The 27,549-nt window shown below is 38.0% G+C and overlaps 1 protein-coding gene across 1 annotated transcript; it reads right to left on the minus strand.

Moving 5' to 3' along the window:
* Positions 1–27,308, minus strand: LOC149019140 (lipase class 3 family protein). Its single transcript, XM_089153202.1, is given in 15 exon segments — positions 1–1,023; positions 1,506–2,045; positions 8,110–8,265; positions 8,364–8,590; positions 8,593–8,708; positions 14,710–14,991; positions 16,056–16,132; positions 16,299–16,364; positions 19,712–20,288; positions 20,481–20,608; positions 20,686–20,790; positions 21,440–21,626; positions 21,707–21,769; positions 25,866–25,975; positions 26,863–27,308. Coding segments are annotated over 15 exon segments (3,084 nt in total). The 5' UTR covers positions 27,124–27,308; the 3' UTR covers positions 1–834.
* Between the last annotated feature and the right edge of the window lie 241 nt (positions 27,309–27,549).

Genomic DNA, 27,549 nt, shown 5'->3' on the forward strand with positions numbered 1-27,549 from the left:
CAATCTATCTATCATTCTCCCTTCTTTCCATTTTGAATGATTCTGGACAAAGAAACCCTAAGGATGATGGCAGACAATCTAAATATCCTTGTAATTGATTTTGTTTTAATGGAAATATATGGCTAGAAATGGTCATTTATCCAAAATCATACTAGAAACAAGACTTCAGCTATGCATGTCATTTCTCTTTGAATTGTTTAAAATCTACCTCTAACTCTTATAATTCATTCAATCTAGATTAAATCAGTCCTCTATACCAAAACATTCAAACGCTTTCATTCGACATGGTCATGCCACCTCAAATGACCTATTTATGGCTCATCACATACTACAGTTACTACCAAACCAACTCTAGTATGAGTATCCCTTGCTTTATTGTTCGTATAGTTTTCCATTCATCCATCTTAACATCATGACTCATATAATAGCACATAAGCAACTTTAGATTCCGCTCGAGTAGGAGTCTAAGGCAATCGAAACGCAATGGCTTCTCCTAATGTCTTCAGCAAGTCCTAAAGGACACTTCCTAGTAGGATGCCACCTCCAAAACAATATTATATAACACATGAACCTGGACCTTCACATAAATGCACCAACTCATAAATTTACAACAGAGTGAAAGACATTTGCCTGTACAGAAGTCCATGAATGAAATGAATAAATGATATTACACTTGCATTAATGACATTGAGTTCAGCTACCATGTACAATAGATCTCTTAGCTAAGAAAAATCATAGGACAAATCTTGTATATCTTCTCCAGTATGGAAAATCAACGCTGCTCGTCTCCAATCAAAACCGAGTAAACAAAACTGAAATGTCGAACTACTAATCTCAGGGTTTCCTCAAGGCAGATGCTGCACCCATGACAACTGCCAAGACAAGGCCAAGGCCAGCACCAAGGGATGCACCAAGAGCGGCAGCTGTCATAGAACTTCCCTTGCCCTGCGAATCTCGGATTGCATTAGCTGTCTTTGCCTGTTCTCTTGCTGATTCCATCAAAAGTCTCTCTCTGACGAGTTCCTACAAAAAGACACTGTACTTTTAAAAATTGAATCACATGTTGACCAACTCCCAAAATCAACTGTGGGATGAGAATCTACTAAACTCATTTCTACAGAAAAGGCACAGATGCAAACCGCTTACAGTTGAGGCTCCAAATGAGGAGATCAACACAATGGGTTCACATACTATTCATAGAAATCCAATCTACTGGAATATGTTTATAATCAGCAAGTCCCTCAAAATCCATGCACTAGTCAGGGATTCATCAAAAAACCTCTAAAGGGAACTGTATTTGTGTTCCCATGAATGAGTCTTTATAATCAAAATCCACGCGCACCCATAAGAATTTCATGAAGAATCCTCACTTCATTTGTGATCCTAATTTCTTACGGGTGAATCTTTATTAATCAAAATCCATACACCTGTAAGGGATTCATCAAGAAACCTCTAAACGGGGAGTTTATTAGTTCCTAATACAGTCGCTGAGTTAATTCTGTTACCTGTAATGAAGACTCCTCATGGCTCTGAAGCACACGGTGAATGAGCTGACAAAGAGCAGTTACACCCTCCACAGGCAGAACATTGGGTCTCCTTTGGAAAGGCATCCGAACAATGTTAATAGGAGCAAGAATAAGCTTTTGAGCGCCCGCCATCCCCTTAGAATCTGTGTCATCTGTTGTACCCCATGACAGAGAACTGACAGCAGCAGTTGGTGTCACATAGGGGCAGGAATTGATAACTTCAGTTGTGCTTGGAGATGCTTGGTATGCTTGGAGAACAGATCCAATTGCTGCTTTTTGTTGGTGTGCGCTGATGGAAAATTTGTTTGTTATAGCAAGGACCCAAGGGATTCCTAGTGCTTTAGCCTCATTCAACAGAAGGGCAAGTGCTGGCTGTGGTTGTGAATCATTGGAATGGTGATACCGTGGTATCTTGTGTGACAGGTTATGCACAAGAACAATCAGATCAGTTTTCCTACAAAGATCACGCACTCCCATCCACAACTCATCCCTAAAATGGGTGACCTCCAAATTCAGTTCCTGTCACACAGAACCCAACAAATTAACTGAAGAAGATATTCACCCAAAAATAAATGGAATGAAATTAGATAAAATTAGAAACATGCAACCCACAACTAAGAATGCCTTGAGTACAAACTTTCTTGGAAAATGGTACTAGAAATTCCCACCAAACTTGAAGAAGCAGTGAAGAGTAAAGACCATGTAACCAAATCAACCACCACGTTTGAGAAGTGTGTTTGATGTTGCCTTAGGTGCTATGTTTTATTGTCGTTCTTCGGAAGATATAGATTTATGACATGCTGTCTGGAGCTCGTTGGCATCTGAGAACTACATGGTTCAAGACTGATGCTACCGTTCAAATTTAGTCTTATTTCTCCAAGCTTGAGCTTTCTTTTGATTTGTGTATGATCCAGCTTGAGGGGATGTGTTGGAGATGTAAGATATGAATACAAGTATTATGATGTCACGCAATAAAGGGCACCCCTCTATTGTGGCTTTGATGCAGTAAAGAATGTCCAAAAGGCATCTGGGCTTTGAAATACTTAATTTTAGCCCATGGGTGGATTCCATAGCCAAACCCTTAACTCCAATTGTTCTCTCTTCTTCACACTCAATCCTTCTCCTTACCCAGTACTTGCTACAAATTTCAGGATTGTTTACAATTCTTAGAGGAAATTCAGGGGTCTCATGCTGAGAACCAGCATAGCTATGGTGTGCAATTGTTTTAAAAATTGGCGCTCCAAGTGTTTTTTATTATGTTTATTGCAAGTTGTCCTTGATAACATTATTTTTGCATCATTACCCCAACTGCTTGAAAGGATTAGGAACTTAACCAGCCTAACTTCAAGATCCTAAAGAGATTAAGAATATCCAAAAAGGTAAATTGAGCTTTGAAATATTTAATTTTGGCCCCTAGGTGGGTTCTGTAGACATCAAGCTTCTTACTTTTGGGTTTAGTAATGTAATAAGCCTAATTTATTAGCCCATAAAGTGGGGGCAATGCCAGCATAAGAGTTAGTGATGCAGGATTGGCAGCATATACAAAAAAGAGAAAAACCCAATGGTCAAGCCCATCAAAGCCTAAGGATATGATCCAAAACAGCCCATGGCTTGCATGGGCTAGGACTATTGTAGTGGGATAAAATGAGCCCATGGTTTCATGGGCTTGGATTACTTTAGTGGGAGAAGATCAGCCCACTATTTTGAACTAAGCCCAAGTCTAGCTTTGAAAAGTCAACAAAAGGAGCTAGTAGGTGGTGTTGGTTAGTGGAGGGGTGTAGTAGGTGAATGTTTCCATTATTGTTTTGACTAGTGGTATTGGGTAGTAGTTGGATGTTTCCATTAATGTTTATAGTAGGTTGTGTTGGGTAGTGGTTGGATGTTTCCATTATTGTTTTGGTCTCTTTAGAGTGCTATATAAGAGACTTTATGTAAGAGATGAAAAGACAACTTATGAATAGAAATCAAATTGCTTGCTAGAATTCCTCCTCTTTGGAGAACCCTTGTGTTTGATCAAGGTAGGTTGGTGTTCGATCCAATCGATCCACCTTGCGGTGTGAAACCCGGGTGTTACATGTTACATTGTTATTGTCACTTTCTTCATTATAATTCTGCCCCTATTTGAAAATCTATTCAGCCCGTTATAATACCATTCTAGTTTCAGCCCTCTTTCCCATCTAAACTCTGTTTCACCTTAAGTCCATCAAATTTGCAATTGACTCCCTGTGAAAAGGTCCTATTTGGGTACTGTTTTGATCAATCAAATTCGGTATCTACATTAGTTAGTAGTTAATTTCAGTATTTAAGTCAGTGCTTGAGCTAGATTAGGATACTTAATAGATATATTTGTGTGTGTGTAGTGCATCCCCCCACCCCACCAATTAAAGATGATTTGATCAATGAATATGACTTTTTTACAAGAGTTTTGATGCTGTTGAGCAGTGCATAGAAAATTGCTATTCCTTCTCTAAGTTCTCCTTTTTTCCCAATGGTTTCTTGTATCATTCATGTTGTTGCTCACATAGAACAAAATTCAGTCGAAACTTGCGAACTTAGGACTGAAATTTCCCATTTTGGGAACCTCTAAACGAAAACTAGGGGACCGAAAAAATCCCAAGTTTCGATCGAAATTTGTCGAAACCTGGTTCAACCCAACTGGTTCATAAGAAAAAAATTCTCAAATTTCGTGAAAACCTGGGACTAATAAAGTAACCGTTGTCAATTACCTTGACAACCATAGGCATAAAATGTCATGGGATGTCTATGTTCGTTGGTTGGAGGAGAGGATATTACAGGCATAGTACTACTCAGCTCACAGGATGGATCCACCGTGGCACTCCTCTTAGCACTGAATTGTATTTTCCTTTTATTGTCAGTTATTTTGTATTTGATATATTGAATGTTATGTACTTAAGTAGTTAAGTTTATAGTGTACTTCTTGGACAACTCTACATTGATGTTATGTACATTGAATGACATATCTACATTGATTTTTTTAGCAAATACAGTCAATGTGTTCTTTATACTCTAATTAGCTTAAATACAGAGTCCCACCCTAAAATACTCCCTAAAACCTGTCAAAACTTCATGTCGAAACTTGCACAAAAAAGTCCTAAGTTTCCTTGAAATTTCCCAATTTCCCACCTAGGCTTTTGATAACTCTATGAAATAGAGCTAAGTTTGGTAATTTTATACTTAAGATAGCTTGATTTAAGAGTATTTTATCTTTGTTTTAGTGTTAGTTGTCATTAGATGTTGTTTTAGTGAGTCTTAACATTTTAAATCTTGTAAAGGTCCTTTATGTCATTCTTGCATGAATTTCTCTTCAGTTAATGGATGAATTTAATTAACCTTCTTTCTCTTGGCATTATAGGTGAAGATCCATAATAGAAGAAGAACAAGTCCTCTCACTTTGCTGTAGAGATTGTTGCAGCATCACGGAACAGAATATTCTCAGATTGAGTTCACATGGAAATGACTAAAAAGGGCTAACTAAAGGGGAGTTTATTCTTGTAAATACGTGATTGTTCTCAGCCCTGGATATCATAAGGGAATCTTCTAATCCTACAGTCCAGATTTCTACCCTATCATTGGGGGAATTTTTTGGGAAAAGAGAGAGAGGGCTGCGACAAGAATGGAAAGAGGCGATTAGAATAGGGAAAAGAGGAGAAGAGCTAAGCTCGTGTGAAAGAAATAGAGCTGCTGGAGAAAGAGACCTGCTAGAAAAGAAAGCTGGAGCTCATGTGGAAGCATTGCATCTCCTAGTTTCCTATTCAGTTTTATAATTCTATTTTCTCATACTCTAGCTGAACGATGTTGATGGTTATATATATTTCTGTGCTTTTGAATTCTGATATGAGCTAAGTTCTACTTCTTACTGTGTTGGGATGATAAGAGTACCTAAACCTGTATTTTGAGTTGTAACTATTCAGTGTTCTTTAGTTTTACTGCAGTACAATCTATTATCAATGAATTCAGCATGTTAGTTATTGATTAATTTCATTTATTGACTTTTCATGGATGTGATTTTAGTTAACTGGAAAGTTAATTAAGTCTAGATGATTGCTGAATGGCGTGGATTAGCTTAATCTTTATTTGGATTTAGTTAATTAGTTGGATTTAGTTAATTAGTAGGTTGGGTAGGAATACTCACTTGCCTCACATTGCCATGATTGGAATTGGGTATAATTTGCATTCTCATTTCATTTCTCCATAGGAATATGAGGATTTCGAATTAGGAAGCTAATGCATATGTGGATTGGAAAATGCCATTATGTCATTTCATTCCAGGGTCTTGATATACTTTGTGCTGTAGTATTGCTATAGTATCTGCATTATAAATTCAAGGGAAGGGAAATTGATTCCCAACACTCATATCATTCATTAAAGGTCCATCTATTGCATATTTTCCTTTTAGGTTCTCAAGTTTAATTACATGTCATTTGTTTATTTAGTTCATCAATCACAAATCAATCTTGTTAATCTTGTTTAAATCAGTTTTTCCTTTTACATTGAAAGTCAAAGATAAAATTATCCGTGGGAATCGATACTTACTATATATTACTTGACTGCGACACATGCACTTGTGTAACATCTTTAGATACAACCACAGCTTTCCATTTTCACCTAGTCGAAACTTGAGTTTCCCTCAAAATTTTTTCTATGGCTGTTCAAGAAATCTTCATCAACAGTAAGTTGAATTATCTACAACTCCAGTTATTCTTGTAATCTTCTAATTCCCAAAACCTATTTCCTTAAATGCCCCTATTTATAGATCGCAGGAATTAGAAGAACTAATGGCAAACCTAAGATAACCTTAGGAAAGTGATGAGAAAGGATATGCACAGTATAGGCCTTGTATAGTTGAATCTAATATGGCCTCAAATAGAGGTGATTGAAACACAAGGTACAAATTTTGACCGAAATCCCGATATTTTAGAAAACTGAGGTGAATCGAACCGACTAGTTTCACAGCTTTCACCAAGGCTGTTTGACCCCCCACCCCCAACAAAAAAAAAAAAAAAAAACAAACAAACAAACCCCCTCTTTTGCTGATTATTTGTGCTTCCAACACATTTTTCATCCAATTTCAGTCACTCCTTTGCCTTCCACCACACCATCTGCTCCTCCTTTGGGGATTCTGAAAGATTTTTGCAAGGTTTGTTCCAAACTTCCCATTTTTTTTTTTTCTTAATTGATGGCTTAAATGATCTTGTATGGCTATGAGATTAATACATTTTTAGTCTATGACAATGAACTATGATCATGTGTTGCTCAATTTTACAAAGTTTGTATTTTTCGGAATCTCTCATGTGTTAGTATACTTGAATGATAACTTTTCATTGATCTTTCTTAACAAAATATCAGTTCCTTTGTGTTCATTATGCTTTAAATAGGTAGTAGGCAAAAAATCAGATGAAAAAACCATCAAAAAAGGACAAAACTTGCTGTAGCAACTTGATTGGGGAAAGTTCCAAGTTTCGACTAAAATTTCGGTCAAAACCACCACATCTGGTTTCTGGCCTGGTCGAAACTGGTCTTGAAACCGAGATTCCGATCCTTGATTGGGACAAAGCTTGCTGTCGTTGTTAGATAATTCCCAAAGAAGGCCAAACTGTAAATTTATATTGCACCAATCTAGCCATTAAAATTGTCCCAAACTTCGAATATCATCCCATAAATACCGCTATCTAACTTCTCTCCATGTTTCATCCCCACCCAACCACCATTACCTATTTTGTTGACCCCAAGAAACTACTCCAAAATCTTAAAAACCCTAAAACCCCAACTTTATAAATTGTAATCCAGGATGACCAGCCTTAATCCTATTCAATATAGATCTACATATCGTAAATAAAATAGACTGTCAAAAGGCCTAATATTAAGCCAGGACATCTTTCCACCAAATGCTGAATTTTTTTTCAATAGCCAAGCTAGTGCAATTTCCGAGCATATTCCCAGCCAGTTGGGTGGTAAGATGACGCATGTTGAACCTTTTTCTATTCTGTGGGGACTACTGCAGGCATATTACTTCACCTAATTCTGTTTTGCAATTAGCTCTGCTGATACTCTTGATTAACAATCAAATGAAACTGTCACCTGCAATACGGACCAATCAACACTGAGATCCCAGTGAAGCAATGGCCAATACCTCAAACATCCTCCTTATATTGGCAGATTACAAGCTAGCCAATACACCCAACCCAATCCTGACACATGAAACCTGAATCGATTAAGTCCTTATTTATTTATCAATAAATGAGCACATACGACTCAACAGTATCCTCAATAAATGTGAAATGGAAGAACACATTTATTGATGAAACATGCAGAAAGTCAAGGTTCACAGTTCACACCAGTAAAAGTTGATTTGGTACCAAAATAGATAACTCAATGATTAGAACCACTCAGGTTTTCCTGTGCAAATCTGATGCCTGGGGTAAAAGGTTAGTGTTCATAATATCTAAAATTAAAACGAACAAAAAATGCCATTTACTTAACGGATATGTATCTAAGTATAAGGCAATTGTCACTCTGACAGGCAGAAGGGAAGCAGAAAGCTGGTCAATGAAGGAAAAAGTACCTGCAAATTTATCCCTGCTGAATCTGAATAGCACACGCCACGAGCAATTCCGTCTCGATTATTGACCTCAGGAGGGAAACCCTCAGCACAGGTGGTGGGAGAACGGCCCTGGCCCTGGCCCAGGATAGCACTAAATAAAGAAGTTTTGCCAGCACCCTAAAACAATCCATGAGTCAATTTGCTGCCCACCAAGCTATGAAATTCCACAAGGTCAAATATACAAGAATACTAATGAAAAACCTAAAGAATAATACCTCAAGACCAACTAATCTCACTCTACGAGTTCTGACATGAACTTCCTTCGAGACGGTGGTGAAATCACTTGTACAGAATATGACAAAACCATTTAAACCTTCAGGGCGAATGCTTCCACTGTCCTGAAGTGATCCTATATTGCAGTTTTCTCCAGGAAGAGGATTTATGGATTCTGAATCAACTGAAGGAAAACCTGGAGCCAAAGGATCTACCATTATCTGATTTTGGGGGGCCTTTTGAGTGGAGGTCCAACTAAGACCCGTATCTTTTGTAATTCTGACTCTAATCCAAGAGTTGAAGAATAAGGTGGCATTGAGGGCAATAACTCTACAGTGGTTGAACACCTGCACCCAAAAATGTGATCTCATCAGACAAATGAGACTTACAGAACAAACTCACACCATGAACACGTTAATGAAAATAGAAAGACACATATATGGTTATATCAGAGCATGTTGTCAAGCATGACTTTAAAGGCAAACACCCTGGTGCCACCTTGGTGACCACCCAATGAATGGAGGTGCAAATAAGTCTTGCCCAGTTAAATTGTGAGTAATATAGCTAGAGAGGGTAGAATTGTCTGTTAGGGTATCTAATTGTAATAATCCCATACCAAGAATATTTGTTTTTTTCTTTCCATATTACTAATATAAATAAAAGGCTTGCTATATCACTCGGACATTAGTCAGGATTTCTCAAATCATTCAACATGGTATTATCTTCAGAACCACTGCCAGCCACCCATCCTCCCTGCGATCACTCCTAGGGGTATCGCTTCCCACTGTGAGTCTAGGGTGTGTCGCCACCTACTGCAAGTCTAGGGGGTGTCGCCACCTACTGCAAGTCTAGGGGGTGTCACCACCTCCTGCCAGCCTTCCCTTCTCCCAGCGACAGCCCAAGAGCCATCCCCTCCCTATCATGAGGTCGCTAGGTGTGTCAACACCTCGCGCCGGCTTCTGTTTCACCCAGTGATAGCCCTAGAAGCCACCTCTAGGGTTGTCATTGGCCATCCCAGGCCTCCAGCCAGCCAGCGATTGCCTCTAGGGCCATTGCCACCTCTTGCAAAGGTCCCTAGAGCTATCACAGCCCTAGTGCAAGACCCTTAAGCCCTTCGATCCTCCTTGATTCTCTTTTTTTCACCTTTAAAACCTTTTTCACTCACCTATGGCTCTTCTCCTTTGGTGGTGAGCACTTTTTCTCCTACCAAGGGTTCCTTTTATGTATTAATGATGTGATTTATTTCTTGGATTAATTTTCAGTGTGATTCCATGCTATGGCCTCTGATTCAGTAACCTCCGCCTCTTCTGGTACATCTGGATTAGAGAAAACTCCAGTTTCATGGGAATGTGATTTCTCCCCATTCCATATGAACACTGTTAAACTTAATGGGACTAATTGCCTCTGTTGGTCTCGATCTATTTCTCTTATGGTTGGGGCTCATGGCCTTACAGGTCATCTTCATGGGACTTATGTCAATCCATCCTCTCCTAATACAACACAAGAGAAGTGGGAGACTGATGAATACTTAGTTATGGGATTCCTTCTTAATTCCATTGAAGCATTGCAAAAAGTTGTCTCCTTCTTCCTGATACAGCCACAATCTGGAAAGTTGCCAGGAAACCTATTCAATGTGGGAAAAGATGCACAATGTTTCGAGATTCAGCAAAAAATCCATCAATTGCAGTAAATGGAACTTACTCTATCTCAGTATTACAATACTCTTCATGGTTACTATCAAACCCATGATTTCTACGGGCGTTTTACTCCAATCTGTGTTGCTGATGTTACCGCCTATCAAAAGTGGGAAGATAAACTTCCGTGTATGATTTCTTGGCCAGACTGAATATTGAGTATGATCAAACAAAGGCTCAAATCTTCTCACAGGAGCCTTTTCTATCTCTAAAGCAAGCTTATGCTATAGTTAACACTGATGATAACACTCGAACAACAATGGTGCACACTCAAATGTCAAAGAGATCAGCGTTGGAGGCTAGTACAGGAGGCAACCAGACCCGTACAAGTGATTCTTCCCATACACCAGTCAAATGTGATTATTGCGTCCAGGAATGTCACACTAAGGACAAGTGGAAATTGCATAGTTGTCCAGCTAATTCCTGTGGAGGAAGGAATGAAAATCAAAGTAGAAATCAATCATCTGCCCATCAAGCCATCTCGAAGAATCAAGTGCTCTAACTCCTCTTTCCTCTAACGAGCTCCAGCACCTTCATCAATTGATGACCATACTTGACCTATCTTCTTCTACGCCGATTTCTAGTGCCAATGTCGCTTCTGCCATGGTCACCTCGAGCCATTCCTCCTAGATAATTGACTTTGGGGCAACCGATCATATAAGTGGTCTCCGTCTTTGTTTCATACATATTCTTCTGTTCCTTTGAATCATAACGTTCGTATTATTGATAGATATCTTTCTCTTGTTTTTGGAAAAGGTTCCATCATTTGTTCTCCTTCTCTAAAGCAATTCTTTGTTTTGCATGTTCCTAAATTCTCTGTTAATCTTCTGTCTATTAGCAGTCTTACTAGTGATCTGAACTGCAAAATTACCTTTCTCCCTTCCTACTGTGTGTTTTAGGACCTCAAGACAGGGTAAATGATTGGCAGTGGTAAACATCAAGGGGGGCTCTATCTGCTGGACAAGTCTTTATCAACTTCAACTATAGTCTCCAATTCCAATTCTCTTTCTCTTTTCACTTTATCACAGTGGAATCATTGTTTAGGCCACATTCCCTTACTCGTTTTATCAAAGTTTTTTCCTAATTTAGTGAAGCATTGTAATTTAAATGATTTTCATTCTGATGCTTGCATTTTAGCCTAGCAAACTAGGTTGTTTATCCAATTTCAGGTAACCGCAATACTGTTCCTTTTTCTATTATTTATTTCGATTTGTGGGGCCCATCTGGTATTGTTTTTATTTTTTATTATTGGTGGTTTGTTACTTTTACTGATTGTTGCACTAGAACCATGTGGGTTTACTTACTCCACCAAAACAATGACATTTTCTCATGTTTCAAAATTTTTCACAAAATGATTATTACCCTATTTGGGGCTACACTAAAAATTCTGCAAACTGGAAATGGGACCAAGTATTCGGGTGGGGAGCTTCCCTATTATTTGGCCAACCATAGGATTATCCATCAAACTAGGTGAGTTGACCTCCACCTCAAAATGGAGCTGCCGAATGCAAGAAAAGACACCTTGAGGTTGCCTTCTCCCTTATGTTTACCATGAATGTCCCGATTCGTTTTTGGGGGGATGCTATACCCACTATGGCCTATCTCATCAACCTTATGCCATCCTAAGTGTTACAACAATGTTATCCTCTTGAAGTTCTCTTAGGGACAGCAGCCTTTACTGTACCCCCTAAGGTATACTTGGGTGTGGAGCTTTTGCCCAAAACCAGCATCTACATGGTCAGCTTGACCCACAAGGGTTGCGGTGCATTTTCCTTGGTTATTGAGTTACTCATCCAACCAAGAAAGGCTATAGGTGTTACGATCCTCCATACTGTTACATGAATGATTCCATAGATGTTGTGTTCCAGGAACAAATTTTCTTTTTTGCCCCCACACCTCTTATGGGGGAGAGTACTAGTGAAGAGGTTCCAGTCCTTGTCCCTCCTTTAAATATTCCACCTAACATTCCTGAAGATGAACCCCCCTTGGAAGATGGAGTAACTGGACAAGAACAACTGATGGACCAAGACAATGATGTGCAAGGGGAGCAACAAACAACTCTAACATCACCTCTAAAGATGTCAACTGCGATTAGTAAGAGAAGGTCCCCCTATTGTTCCTAGCCGATTGGAGGCTCCTGCTCCGAGTACCGAAGTAACTATTCTTGGCGAGTCGATTTCTGAACCATCTTCTAGCCCTTCTTTAGACTTACCAATTGCATTAAGGAAACAGCCACATACATATACCAAACACCCAATTTCTAACTTTCTTTCGTATGAGTCCCTCTCCCCAGAGTTTCAAAGCTTTATTTCCTCTTTGTTCTCTACTTCTTCGCGTAACATATAGTAGGAGGCATTGACTCACTCAAACTAGAAGGAAGCAATGGATGAGGAAATAAGAGCTTAGGAAAAAAAACAAGACTCGGGAACTGGTGACTTTGCCTATAGGGAGCGCGGACTGTTGGTGCAAGTGGATATTTGTGGTAAACACAAGGTAGATGGAACCATGGAAAGGTACAAAGGAAGACTGGTAGCCAAGGGTCAAACTTACAAGGTAGAATATTATGAGACATTTGCCCCAATTGCCAAGATGAATACAGTTCAATCAGTTCTCTCATGTGCAGTAAACCAAAGATGTAGTCTACAATAACTAGATGTGAAGAATCCATTTCTAAACGGAAAAATTCAAGAAGAGGTGTATATGGATGTACCACCTGGATATGCTACTTCTGAAACTCATGAGAAAGTTTGCAAGTTAAAGAGAGCCTTGTATGGTTTAAAACAGTCTCTCAGGACTTGGTTTGGGAGATTTCACAAAGCCATGGTGTACATTGGCTATAAATAGAGCAATGTCATCAAGGAGGCGGAGCCTATATGACTATGTTACTAGTAGTGGATGACACTGTTATCACGGGAAGCTGTGATAAAGAGATTTCTGCCTTAAAAAAATTTTGAGAATTGAGTTTGAGATCAAGGATGTGGGAGACTCAAGTATTTTCTAGGTCTAGAATTGGCATATTCAACTAATGGTATTTCTCTTTCTCAAAGAAAGTTAACTATTGACTTGTTGACTAAGATTGGAATGTTGGAGTGCAACCCAACTGAAACTCCAATCAAGCCCAATCTACACTTGAAGGCAAAGGAAGGAGAACCAATAGACGAAACAAGCTATTAGAAGTTGGTAAGGAAATTGATTTAGTTGTCTCATACCCGACCAAACATTACATTTGCAATTAGTCTTGTAAGTCAATATATGCATGATCCCTACTCTTCACACATGGATGATGTTTACAAAATCTTAAGGTATTCAAAGGCTACTCTAGAAAAAGGGATTCTAATTTCCTCTCATGAACACTTGAAGATTGATGCATACATAGATACGGATTGGGCAGGGTGTCCTAATGATAGAAGATCTACCTCTGGGTATTGTACTTATGTGGGAGGCAACTTAATAATGAGTAAAAAGTAGGCAGTGGTTGCTAGGTCCGGAGAAAAGGCTGAATTTAGAGCAATGGCTTAAGGTATTTGTGAAGTGTTATGGCTGAAGGGACTACATCAAGAGCTTGGACCAGATTCTGAGACACCTATACAGCTGTACTCGAACAGTAAATCAGCAATCAGCATAGCCCATAATCCAATACAACATGACAAGACCAAGCACATGGAGATTGATAGGCACTTTATCAAGGAAAAGATCAAGTTAGGGCTGATCCATATCTCCTTTGTCACCTTTAATATTCAAAGGGCTGATGTACTTACAAAGAGCTTGAGTACCAAAGTTTTTTATCATATTACTAGCTCATTGAGTATAATCAATATCCATGCACCAACTTGAGGGAAAGTGTTGTAATACAGTAATATTAGTTAGAAAGGATAGGATTGTCTATTAGGGTATCATATTGTAATAATCTTAAATTGGGAATATTTGTTTTCTTCTTTCCGCATTACTAATATAAATAAAGGCCTGCTATGTCACAAACATAAGTCAAGATTTCTCAAATCATTCGACAAATTGGTTTCCGTATTTCGTAATCGCAGTTTCTTGTCTCAAACAGGTTTCCATTACTCTCTCTTATAATTTCATAGTATGATTCATCAGTTTTATACCTCTATTGCTATTACAACTTTAAATATCTCATTTACTTTTATAAATTGGGACCACAACGCTTCTCTAATCATCTAGCTTTTCCCTTGTGCTCATAATGTTATTAAAATACTCGGGTGACGAATATGCATCCAAATTATAGTAGTAACTTTTGATAAGAAGACTCCAGACTCTAAATCAAGTTGAGTTTAAGATTCAACTGGATAATGGATTGAAATAAACTATGAGACCTTTAGTATAGTACCACCTGAACTTTTTATAGGTACATTAGGAATAAGTTATGCAGCAGAAAGCGAAAATTTATCTTTTCTGATAACATTGCAGTGCAAAGAATCCCTTTGTATTCAGTCTATACCTGCTAGGGTCTTCCATCATCCCATCCTATAGTTGTTTATACCAAATACTTACTTTTTACATCTTCATTTGTGTTTGGATAACACCAGGTCATGAAACAGCATTCTATTGAGCCATGGATCACTATTATAATTTCACAATCTTAGAACACCTAGCAGATAAAATAACGAGATGTTAAAGGAGAAACAGGCAATACCAGTTTCCATTCACTTGAGCCTGAACCAATGAGCAGAGATGTAATCCATAACCAGTGATATCAACTTTTAAGTGTTCTTCCTTCTTTGCACCTGGAATACCACTCCAACCCAGAGGGACAATAGATGTAGCTGTGCGTATAACAGGGGACTCCACAATATGGCCAAGCTCTACAGCACCAGCAACTGTAAGACCAAGCCATTGTTGCAAATGTGGGAACTGTGGTAACTGCTCAATTCCCAAGAATGGAGAAGCATTGACAGACATGCACAAGTCATAGATTCTGCAAGAATGAGAAAGTGCAGATAAAGTTCTAAAACTGGAGTTCTTATCATATTATAAAAACTAAGAAAATAGTTCTATGAATAATAACAAATATAGCTTTGGTCAGTTGACTGGAGTAAAAGAACCAGATAGCTGACCTCATTTAGTTGTGATAAGGCTGAGCTGAATTGAGTTTTGTTTTAAATAAGTTAATAAGACAGTTATTTCTTTATTTTTTAACAAATAGTTTTCAGTGAACAACTGAGAAGGTTTTCTATCAAATCTCTTTTCAATAACAGGGAAATGCTTTGTTTCACTTCCAAAAAAGTGATAATAAATGTTCATAAGACATATTAAGAACCATCTGCCTCTTTGACCAAGCAACTCTGTTTTTCTACTTTTTCCCCTACTTCTCTCTGGTTCAAAAAGGAAAACCAGTCACTATTAGTATGCATTTGGACCTTTGGCAGATGATTTAAACAAATTAATTTAAGAATATGAATATCTATTGGAATGTCTATGGTAAATCAACATCATGTGCAAAAGAGTCGAATTTTCTTTCTTTGTCATTTAGTCTGATGCAATAAAAAGGATTACTAAGGGAAAACTCCAAACACTGAATGACTAATAAAAAAAATCTCTCCATCCATTAAAAAAAGTACAGAAAGAAAGTACTACTTGAAACTTGCGGATACCACAATATTACAGTCCCTACAACCTATAAACTAATGCTTCTGAAGCATCAGTAATAAAAACATCATCATCCCAACTAATAAAAGCCTTCCCCGAAAACCTCTCATCTGGCAGAAAACATTAGCAAATGAAAAAACAAGGACCAGCAGGGTCAAAAACTAAAGCATGGAACAGAAATTTCTTATCAGGCAAACCTTTGTTAGCCTGGACAAACAATGAAACAATATCTTCACAAGCAAGTTGCCCAACCAACCAAGACATAAATTTAAAGGATTTAACAGTGTCAATGACAAAGAGACTCACCAGGTTAAATGCTCAATGATAATAACATCAAGCAGAACTAGATGAAACCTAAGAAAATTCCAGAGTACAATAAATAGTAACTCTTACTTTTGAAAGCGAGACCTATATGACTTCATTGAATGTGATTGAAATAGTTCCCTCAGTTCTGAGAGCACAGACCTCACCTGCAAATGCCTTTGCAAGTAGAAAGCAATAAGATGCGAGCACCTACAAATTTCTGTAATTTGCTACTGCTGGTAGAAATTGATAATAACATGATATACTGAGAATTACACTAGTTTAGAGAGAGAAAATCCTGAAATAACATTTATTGCAGTTTATAGTTCATACCGATGTTAATTTTGAGTACTCCGCATCAGAGAGTGATTCAACTGAAGAGTTGCCCAAGAGATAAAGCTGGAGTATATCAAAAATAGCATGGTTATTTCTAGACAAGTTTACAAGTATACAAGCAGAATCTGTAGAAACCTCAGCACCAAAAGCATGAGATGATTTATTCAGACTAAAAATATCTACTAAACACCCCCTCCCCCAAAAAAAAGGAACCCCTTTTTGCTTCAGCGCCTTATAATATGAACACATAATGTGATGTATTAGAGAAGTAAAAAAAATAATTCTGTTAGCACTATGTATAAACTATTAGCATACGAATACCTCTACAAAGTAGCTCCCAAATTCTGACTCTTTCAAATAGTGACCATGAATACCATTGACAACAGGAACTGGAAAAAGAATGTTTGCAATTAGTCAAGCACTCAAGCGCAATCTTGCCCTTCAAAAAATGTGAATTGGGCTGAGATCTCGATAAGATGTGGGATATTTTTTCTTGAACTCAAACCTCCATATCAAGGAGTATTAAGTGTCATTTGGGGCTACAACTTGCTTCCCAGCCTACTTTAGATTTATGAAAGAAGTGTGTAAATAAGAGTTCATTTCTGACTGCTGGAAATCGCAACATCAAAGTAAAACCCTAAAGTTGCCTATTGCATACATGATACACTCATATAAAGCCCTTAACTTATACATTGATATTCAAACATATATATGTATACAATACTGTTGTAATTCTGGGTACAAGGGTAGAATTTTCCGCAAGATAATATTTGAAATATCCATATCAGGTATTTTTATTTCTCTAGTATTCATCTCGAAGATAAATAAAGGCTGTCTATGTCTCTCTGACATAAGTCAGATTCTCAGAATGTTCATCATGGTACCAAAGCCGATGGCTTTAGGACTCAATACAGAAGATGTTTGAGAAACAAACTGGCCAACCTGATTGCCTTCCTGTCTCTCTCTCTCTCTCTATTTTTATTTTTCTTTGTCTCTTTATTTATTTTTTTCTTCTTTTCTTTTTTTTCTTTCTTTTTTTTTTTTTTTTTTTTTTTTTTTTGGGGGGGGGGGGGGAGGTAACAAGACCACCCACCACCATCCTCCTCTCTCTCTCTCTCTCTCACCGCCAAACCACCACATCCACTTCTGCCTCAACCTCAAAAGACCACCAGGTCCACCACCCTGTTGCCAAGCCTCCACAGCTTCCGCCTCCTTTTCGCAAGGCTCCTCTCTTCCACTCCCCTTCCATTACCCCTCTTCAACCTTTGGTTGCTCTCTGTGGCTTATTCCCCTTGACATTGAGCACTTTTTCCCACCAATGGTCTTTTTTACCAATCTATCATGTAACTCCTTTGTGGTGAAGTATCTTTGAGATGTTTTTTTCAGTTTCATATTTTTCTGATCAGCAATTATGTCTATCAGATCTACTAATTCATTCAAAGTGGACGAGGGTCCAATTATACATCAGCGTGACTCTCTCTGTTCAGATGAAACCTATCAAGCTTAAAGGGACCAAGTACCTGAAGTGGTCTCGATCTACTGCACCAACGGTTGGTTCAACTAGTCTTGCTAGCCATCTGCATGGCACTAATGTGAAACCCACTACTGCTAGTCCAGCTCAAGACACATGAGAAAAATGCCTCTTAATGGGATATCTGTTCAACTCGAGTGCAGCTGCTATCATTGAGAGTTACCTCCTCCTTGAGAATGTTTTTGACATTTGGAAAAATGCAAGAGTGACACATCCAAAGGTTGGTAATGATGGCAAGTGTTTCGACATTTGTTGTAATATCCATCAGTTGCAGCAAAAGGATTTCAACCTCTCAATATTATAACACAAATGTTTTTTCATTTGGAACATTGCAAGAGCGACACATCCAAAGGTTGGTAATGATGGCAAGTGTTTCGATATTTGTTGTAATATCCATCAGTTGCATCAAAAGGATTTCACCCTCCCTCAATATTCTAACACACTACATGATAACTATCAAACTTTGGACTTTAATGGGAAGTTTACTCCCACCTGTGAACCTGATGCTACTGCTTATCAGAAAGGGAGGATAAACTACAAGCTTATCACAGTCATCAAGGCGTCACCTAGGTGTTCAGTTGAGGTTGGACATGTCTAAGCGTCACTCATGTTATGTGATGTCAATAAAGCAGGCGCCTTGGATGCCTTGCCAGCCAAGCATCCGCCTTTTCTTTTTTTTATTTTTTATATAAATATTACTATATCAAGGGCTGATGTTTATCAAATTACCTGATCCTAATCTAAATAAATCAATTGACTGCAAATACACTAAAATTCTGATCAGCACTAAATGGGATCAACTTACCAAAAAAAAAAAACTAAATCTAAAATCGCAAAACCCATTCTTCAGTCTTCATGAACCTCTTCTTCGCAAAACAAGCGGCAATCTCCAGCATGTGGTTCCTCTCTGACAGTCTTCTTCCCTATCGAAAAGGTAAGTTTTCTCCTCCTTCCTCTCTGGCAACCTTTTTTTCCAACCTCTCTGACTTATCTAGTCCGCTACACCCATAGAAGTTGCAGCAGCAATCTCCAGCCACTCTCCAGTGTGTATCCTGCAGCTTGAGGGGGAGTGTTAAATGATATCCCTTTCACTTTTACTTGCTTGGTTTTCCAGATAGGTGTTGCAAGCTATATATGGCACTGATATGTTTCCATATTTTCTATGTAATCAGTTTAGAAAACTTAGATTTAGATCCGATTTCATACGAGCTGTAGAATATACTATTTTCAATCTTTCTATTTTTCAAAAGGTGGACAGAATATTCTATGCAGATTTATGTAATCTTTTTATATAAATGTAGCGCCTGCGATTCTAGAGTCTAGCCTAGAGTTGCAGGGAGCTTCTTTCCAAGCAAGTTGATCTTCCTTTCTTTCTTCTCCACCTCTTCTCCTCCACCACTTCTTCTCTTCATCATCTCTGCTCTGACTTTCTAAACTGCAGATTCTCTTAGATTTTTGTTCACATTAGAAAGAAGAAAGCACAACAAGGAAAGCCTACCACAGTTCTACTAGGTCAACCAGTGAGTCTATTAGTGTTTTTCTTTCAACATGAAGTACAAACTTAAAATCTTAAAAATATCAGCAGGCAACATCTTCAAATTTTATAGGCATCAAAAGAGTAATAGTTGGAAGTTTGGACATGGTGTTGGGAGGAGGGACAACTAAAACAGGTGAAGTGTGCAAGTCAAAGAGGTCAATCAGAGTATTAGATCAAACTAATGCTAAAACCACAAAAACCAAGATAAGCAACAATACAGCTCTTTCACCCCAAAAAAAGTTTATTATTGTTCAAAAGCAGAAGCTATTCAATCCACCATTTGTGCAAGCCCAATGAAATAAATCATGACAATAAAAAGAAAATATCAGATTGTATAATTACCTGTCCAAACGGAACATAAGAAGGAAGGTATGGAACTCTACGCCATCCCGCAGAATTATCAATAGTACTACTGCCCTTTCCCGCAATATTGCTAGCTTTTGCTTCATCAAGTGCATCTTTTTCTGTATCAGATAAAGGTTTAAGAGAGATTCCATCTGATCCCTCTTGGATCTCAAGAGACTGAGGTGCAACTTCATCATCTGTTGATGTCAAGCCAACATCAGAAGACCCTAAAATTTTTTCTGTTGGTTCAGTTTGTCCTGTAAATCTATTGATCTGTTTTCGAACACTCTCCAAGGGCACAAGCCTCGAAAGCCTCCAGAAAGAATTTTGCACTGGTCCTAAACCCAGCACAAGCCGCTCCCCCTCATTCTCCTTGGTTTTAACTGTTTTTGACCCCTCAAACCTATCTTCAGATCTTACCAACGATGGGCTGCTGGTTCCCAATTCAGCAGATGATTGCAATGGTTGTGCATTATAGTGATGAAAATAAGCAGGAGACAGTATACGTGGCACTAAATCCTCTGGAATGCAGTAAGTCTTGAAATAGTGCTGCCATCCTTTTTTTTGGACATAACTGGAAGTTATAAATAAAAAAAAGTACAAAATTAAATTGAGTTAAAAAAGGGAACCCAAATTATCAATGAATCACTATGACAAGTAGAAGAAATAACAACTCGTATGCTGTCATTAGCACCATCTGATCTGGAATTCTGGAAACAAATAAATAGGCCAAAAAAATTCACAGGAGATATGCCAGGAAACCTACTCTCTCAGAGCAGCATTCCCTACAGGGGGCTGGGAAAATGTGATACACTTGACTTGAACTTTTTCATTTTCCTTTGATGAAGCACCAGCAATAACCCTCAAAATGGCAAGAGTAGCCAGTGCTGCTACCTACATTTCCAAACATACAACATCAGAAAATTTTGGTTATTAAATAGCCATCAGTGAAAAAGATCTACTGTACTTACTGCACCACCAAGAGAATGTCCGCATAGGACAAGCTTTCGGTTCTTTTTCTGCGCAAGTCTGTACAATTCCAGTGCTGGTATTCCTTTTGCACGAGCCAAGAATCCCTAAACACAACATATTATTTTATTGATCAAATATAAATTTAATGGAACAGAAAATAATACACAGAATACAACACTGGGATCAAGAATGCCAACTACATGACATTCGTCTCAAACCTAAAGATTACAACCAATAACAATGTGCACATACACTGATACAAGATTGTGGCAACAAAGGAAGCATCCCTAAAGAAATCTAGGGCTTGTGATCCCTTGTTCAATTAAATCATTGGCCAAACAAGTAGAATACTGGCAAATAAACTTGTAAATAGAACTCAGCATTTAAGAAGAGAGAAAATGAGCCCACAGTATGCTGTGGAGCTTCACAGAAACTTGTGAAGCCTCAAATTCAAACTAGGAAAATAAAAAAGAAAAGGAGTTAAAAAAATAAAAAATAAAAAGGACTGATTATGAGTAAAACAAGGATTACAAATCCTACTGGAACTGAAAAAGCAGCCACTAATCAGATTTATTTATGCCCAAATGCCCTCTAACTTAAAATAGAGAACACCAAAATCTATTTCTTTTCCTTTATTTCCTTCTTCTTTTTTCGCTCTTTTTTTTTTTTTTTTTTGGGGGGGGGGGGTGTTGTGGGTTGTAGAGGAGGGTTTTGGGTTGTGGGAAGGAGGTTTGTCAAGGAACGTGATCTTACCCGATGAGCAGCAGGCCTGGGTTTAGTTTTCTGGTGGTTGGGCTTCGACTGATGTGGCTTCTTTTGATTTTCTTCATTTTTAGCTTGCAGGTGTTCAGATTCAGCAACTTCACTCTCTTCAATATCTTCTGCTGTATCCTCATGAAATATGGCACCTTGCAGTATATTAGCATCAGCCATTACATCCCTTGAAAGAATAGCGGAAGAAATGTCAATATTTTCTAAGAATCTTTTTAAATGCAGAAAGTTGAAAAAAGACATACTTACTTATACTGCTTTGTTCCGATGAAAGAAGCAAATAAAGTGTCTCCTGCTTCTGCTAGCAGATACCTGCAACAGGAAGAAACACGAGGAAATAAGACCAGGAACATTGGAAAGCTAAACTCTTGAAATCTGGCTAAAATCTCAAGACCCTGAAGGAATGTGGCATCTAGTTATTCAGATCATTTTTGTTGATCTACAGGAATATCAAATCAATTTAAACAGAAATAGATTGAGATTGTGATATTTCAATTAACATGAAATAAATAATTCAATTTAAATGGAAGAAGATTGACTGTTGGAATTTCCATTAGGAGACCAAAAGTTACTCAGCTATTTTTCAATAGCAAGTGGCCTTAAAATCACAAACCCTGCTTTTTTTAGTCATCTTCAATAAGAAAACGAGTAAGACACTCATCACAAACTTTGTTATGCATGCACGATTTCCATTCTGTCTCAACCAATTCTTCTTGTACATTACATATGCCGTAAAAATGGACAATCCCCCTTGCACAAAGGCATGATCAATCCTTCCGTCAAGCAGGCCAAAGTTCAGGAACCAAAAGACTTCCAGCCCTAAAGAGTCAGGATCACCTCCCAAATTGGCCTTGTATAAGAACAACCATGATTCTGGCATTCATCCTTAACCCCAGCCCTGAAAAATATTTCTGGATCAACCACGACCACGCAATCAGCATGCATCAAAATTTGATTCCAGGTAAGCTATCTGTGAGGGTACCTACACTCTAGTGCAACAGTGGATACGTTAATGTACCCCATATGGAAGTACCTGTTGGTAGGGCTTCAAATTTAAACAGTTCAGCAGCATGGCTCATGTGCCAAGAACCATCACACTATCATTTGACACTAACCGATTCTCCTTGCAATAAAATCAAAATTAGGATAATAAAGAAGATTATAGACAAGTTTTTGATCATCTATATATTTTCCCCTAAAAGATGACATATCCATGGTTTGGAGAGCCAAAGGATATAAATTCACAATGCTCCTCATCTCTCTTTAAATGAGGATAAAAATCTCAGCTTAATGGGTTGTATTTTTCAGGCCATTGTTCGAATGCCTTTCTTTCAGACTTCCTTGTGTAAAATTTAATCTCTATCACTTTTAGACTTCTTTGTGTAGAATTTGATCTATGTTACCTTCCAAAATTTGTCCCTTACCTTGGCAATCTTCCACTTTGGAGATCTAACATTGCCATACATCTGACTTTTTTGACTTGTGCAAAACTTGATCTCTGTTACCCCTGGAGATTTGCCCTTTACCTTGACTTCTTCCCTTTGGAGATCAGCCTTACAGAAAATTTGGTGTTTGACCTTTACAGAACTTGATCTCTATTACCTTTGGAGATTGTCATTTATCTTGACAATTTTTTCCTTGTTTTTTGAGATTGTCCCTTTACTTGGCACATTTTCCCTTTAAAGATCTAACATTGCTACATATCTAAAGTTTCACTTTTCCTGTTGTACTCTAGCAGTTGTTACCCCAAGAATATATTTTCCCTCAGATTTGCGCAGAAATTTGGTCTTCTCAACATTTGAAGATTCTACATCTTTCTTTGGCGTACCTCTTTCTTGGGTGTTCTTCCCTGCAAACCGAAAGTTGCAGTTGAGATGAGGACAAAGCAAGTGGAAGTCTATAAGGCAAACATAATCTATAAGCTATTAATGAAGTTTGAAGATCAACAAATGTTTACCTAAACAGATGTTTTATACTATTTTAGCCAAGTTGAGCATGTGTGATGTCCACGCCTCAACTTGAGGGGGAGTGTTGGAAGTATGATTGAGGTTTCCTAATTGTAGTAGACTCCTCTTTTAGTTATATCTTTTGTTTTCTTATATTCTTTATATTGGTTTCATATTTTGTGTTAGACTAGGTTTCCTAATATCTAAGATTGTTTTTTCTATTCTATTTGTTTATATTTCCTTATCCCACTCAAAGTAGGATTTACTCAGAATGTAACTATAAATACCCCATTGCGGCCTATGAATGAAAATAACCATCTAATTTCTTCAAATTCCAAAAAAAGAATTTCTAGCAAATAGAGCAAACCTAAAACCCTAACATCCCCCATCTCAAGATCACCCACAAACCCTAGAACCTGCACAGACCAAACCTAGCATCGGCGGTGTCACATATTTGGATCAAATCTACCCCAAATTCGTTGGAAAACTCCATCTTAGCTGCATCCCGTTTGACCATTTGAAACTGTAGAATCCTTCATCTTCTTGTTTCCTAAAATCCGGAAACCAAACTTAATTTGCTTTTATTTCAATTCCAGCAGAACTACATCCTCAAAACACTGTCAAACACTGTTAGGTTCCCCTAGGTTGCTTGACATAACTCCATCACCCAACCCTAGGTCCTGCCGAAGTTTAACCCTAATTTGACCTAAATCCTACTTTTTGGCCCAACCAAATTTACTAATTCACCTTGAAACCTGATTATTGGCATCTGTTGGATCATTTCCAATCTAGAACTAGACTATGACCTGCATAAACTTGTCAGTTCTTCCAGGGAATACTTCCTCCATTTTCAAGAGCACCACCAAAACTGCCACAAAAGGAACAGGTTGTGAATCTAAGATAACCATCCCAGTCAGCTGACAAACTTGAATGCCACTGAGATAAAATAAGGCAGATTATTCAAATTCTTTAGTTAACGAACACCAGGTTTAATTACAAAAAATGGCCCAATCTGCACCCTATAACGTAAGTTTAAAGGGCATAAAAGACCAGATTACCACGACCTTCAAATTTCAAGCAACAAACTCTTCCTTCAAATTTCAATTTCAGATTCTCCACCTTTTTCATAAACGCCATTAGCCATCATTATCTCCAACACCTCTTCAAGTTTCTCCTTGAAACTTGAATTACCACGACTTTCCTTCAACTCCTCTTCAATTTTTTTTCTCCATTAACTTATCTTCACCAATAACCCGTTTCAGGTTGTAGTCTTTCTCTGATCGAGCCGGGTACTTGAGTCTCACGGATCCCGTATCCCCTGCTCATCCTACTCCACCCCCCCCTCTTCCCCACCTGTCCTTCCTTGTCCTGCAATTGATGATCCCGTATCCCCTCCTCATCCTACTCCACCCCTCTCTTTAATAGAATCACACTCTGAGGATCCTAGATTCCCTCTTCGTCGTAGAACTAGACTATGACCTGCATAAACTTGTCAGTTCTTCCAGGGAATACTTCCTCCATTTTCAAGAGCACCACCAAAACTGCCACAGGAGGAACAGGTTGTGAATCTAAAATAACCATCCCAGTCAGCTGACAAACTTGAATGCCACTGAGATAAAATAAGGCAGATTATTCAAATTCTTTAGTTAACGAACACCAGATTAAATTACAAAAAATGGCCCAATCTGCATTTTACCAACAACATAAGTTTAAAGGGCATAAAAGACCAGTTAAAGTCTCTTTTTATCCACTATATAGTTTCCAGAGAACGTTATTTCCTAACTTAATTGATTATGTATACGCAAAAGAAAAAATTCTGATTTCTGATGTAAAATAAGTGCTGGAAATGTGATATAAGAGTGTTTCAACGAAAATGAGAAATGAAAGTCTGCTGCTGCACAGAGAGAGAGAGACAGTGAGAGGCAACTCATCTAACCTAAGGTAGTAAGCATGCTAAATCAACTGAAAACGTGAGAAGAAATCAAGCTAAGGCAATGATAAACACCATACTTACACTGCTAAACAACATTATCATCTAGTTTTCCCTTCAAACATTCTTCTGATGTTTTCATTTGAATCACTATTCAATTGTGTAGACTGTACTGTCACATGTAGAGAAGGTGCAATACCAACTAATGTTATTATCTGAATAGAAAATCTAATCTTAAAACAAATCAGTGGAAAGATAACCTAGTACAGTTACATTTAAGTGTATATCCATATAAGAAAAACATATTCTTCTAAACCCCAAGATCACAAATTTTCAATTCCCTAAAGTAACTGGAGCCACCATCACAGATAAGAACCATGCACAACATTTAAATTTTAGAACAGACCTAATTGGTTCAGGAGAATTAGCAACCAGTTATAATTTTAGCCAAAATCAAACAAATCAGGCAAAGGAAGCAATTCAGTCAAAAACCTAAGATATTTTACTATTAAAGTTTAATGTATCAGAACACCTGTGAGGTACATGATCTAAAGAGGGCTGCACACGCTCCAGCGACACAACTTGTCCTCCAAAGTCTGCTTTGAACTTGTTCACTACTCGAACAACCTCAGATGCAGGTCTCTGCCATGTTACAGTGGACCCATGTAAGAAGCACACTCAAATTTTACAATTTTTTTGAAATGTGATGAAAACATATAGAATAATCCACCAACTACAGCATACATAAGGTATCCAAGGAGATGCATCGTACATCAGATGATTAAAACATCATATGACAGACAGAATTTCCTAGTAAAAACATTATGATGAGCCACCCTGTTGTAAGAAATAACAGGTGAGCTCAGCACAATTTTGGGCCATAACATATCGTGCCATCATCTCATATGCATCACTAGACAGGCCCTTTATCAACATAGTAATTAAAAATGCACACTTAAGGTATTTGACATCATCCTAAAAATAAAATGATTAAACAGAAATAATTCATCTTTATAACCCCCCCACCCAAAAAAAAAAAAAACCCACAATTACGCGTGTAAATGTCTGCCAGGTTTGTCATATCTGCTTTAACCCACCCCAGAAAAGGAGTAAAGCTTCAGCACTTCACCCATACTTGCAACACTAGATGCTACTTCAAAAGCATTCACTAGTTGTATTAGATCAACAGCTAAGAATCTCTCTAGTTCGTAGTACATGTAGTATTCTGATCTCTAGATTGCTCCTCATGACTCGCTAATGCTACATCCCACTGAACAGTTAAACACGTAATGAACAAGGAACTACTTCTCTTTCAAAAAATGCGATTTACAGCTTATACACACAAAAGGTGGGAAACTCTGAGATACAAAATGACAGATTTAAGGTATAGAAATTTTAAGTAGAATTCGACTCTGCTTCTGTGATCTCTTAGGAGTATTGGAATCCACCTGTTGCTTGCAGTCATGATACCATGATACGTGAACGAGAATGTTCCTTCAAGTGAGCCAAGAAAAATAAAGACGAATTACCTTGTAAACACACTCGGAAAGAACCATGCAGCAGAGAATGTCCTGCAAGTCAGACACAGAATCAGCCTTCACGGTGTGACAGAGATCGTGAAGCTGTTTCTTCCGTCTCTCGTACTCTTCCTGCAACTTTTTCCTCTGTTCTCTGTCGTTCTTCCATGGCCATCGGAATTGGGTGAATTGTGTAGGCCATTGAACCTTTAAAGTCCAATTCCCACGATCTCTAATCCATGACTCCACTCTGTGTTGCAGAGCTTCCATCATACACACAGAAGAGGAGAAAGCAAATGCCCTAATTCGCTTGGAAAGAATGAAGTTAACCGTTTTTGGAGTAATGGTAGCAGAGAAGTATATGCTTTGGCATCAAATTTCTCGGAAGACTGGAGAAGTAGACAGCATCGATCGAATTAGCGGACCTATCAAATCTACTCTACAACACGAAAGCCGAAAGCTTTCCCCTTTTTTCTAAACCAATTTACCGGATTTTTTTTTCTTTTCCTTTTCTCTTTTATGAATTTTATTTATGAATTTACAATTTATCATTGGATTTCATTGAACAATCAATTTTTTTTTAAACGTCATATTTTGACATTCTTTTAAATTGCTTTTTACCATACTGATGCAAATGGAAACTACCCATTTGATCACAACAAAGGACGTGGTTAATCGAAACCGTTGAAATTGGATCTA

Source organism: Hakea prostrata, chromosome 4 (genome assembly GCF_041222555.1).
Source record: "Hakea prostrata isolate BN-2017 chromosome 4, UWA_Hpros_2, whole genome shotgun sequence".
Taxonomy (NCBI): Eukaryota; Viridiplantae; Streptophyta; class Magnoliopsida; order Proteales; family Proteaceae; genus Hakea; species Hakea prostrata.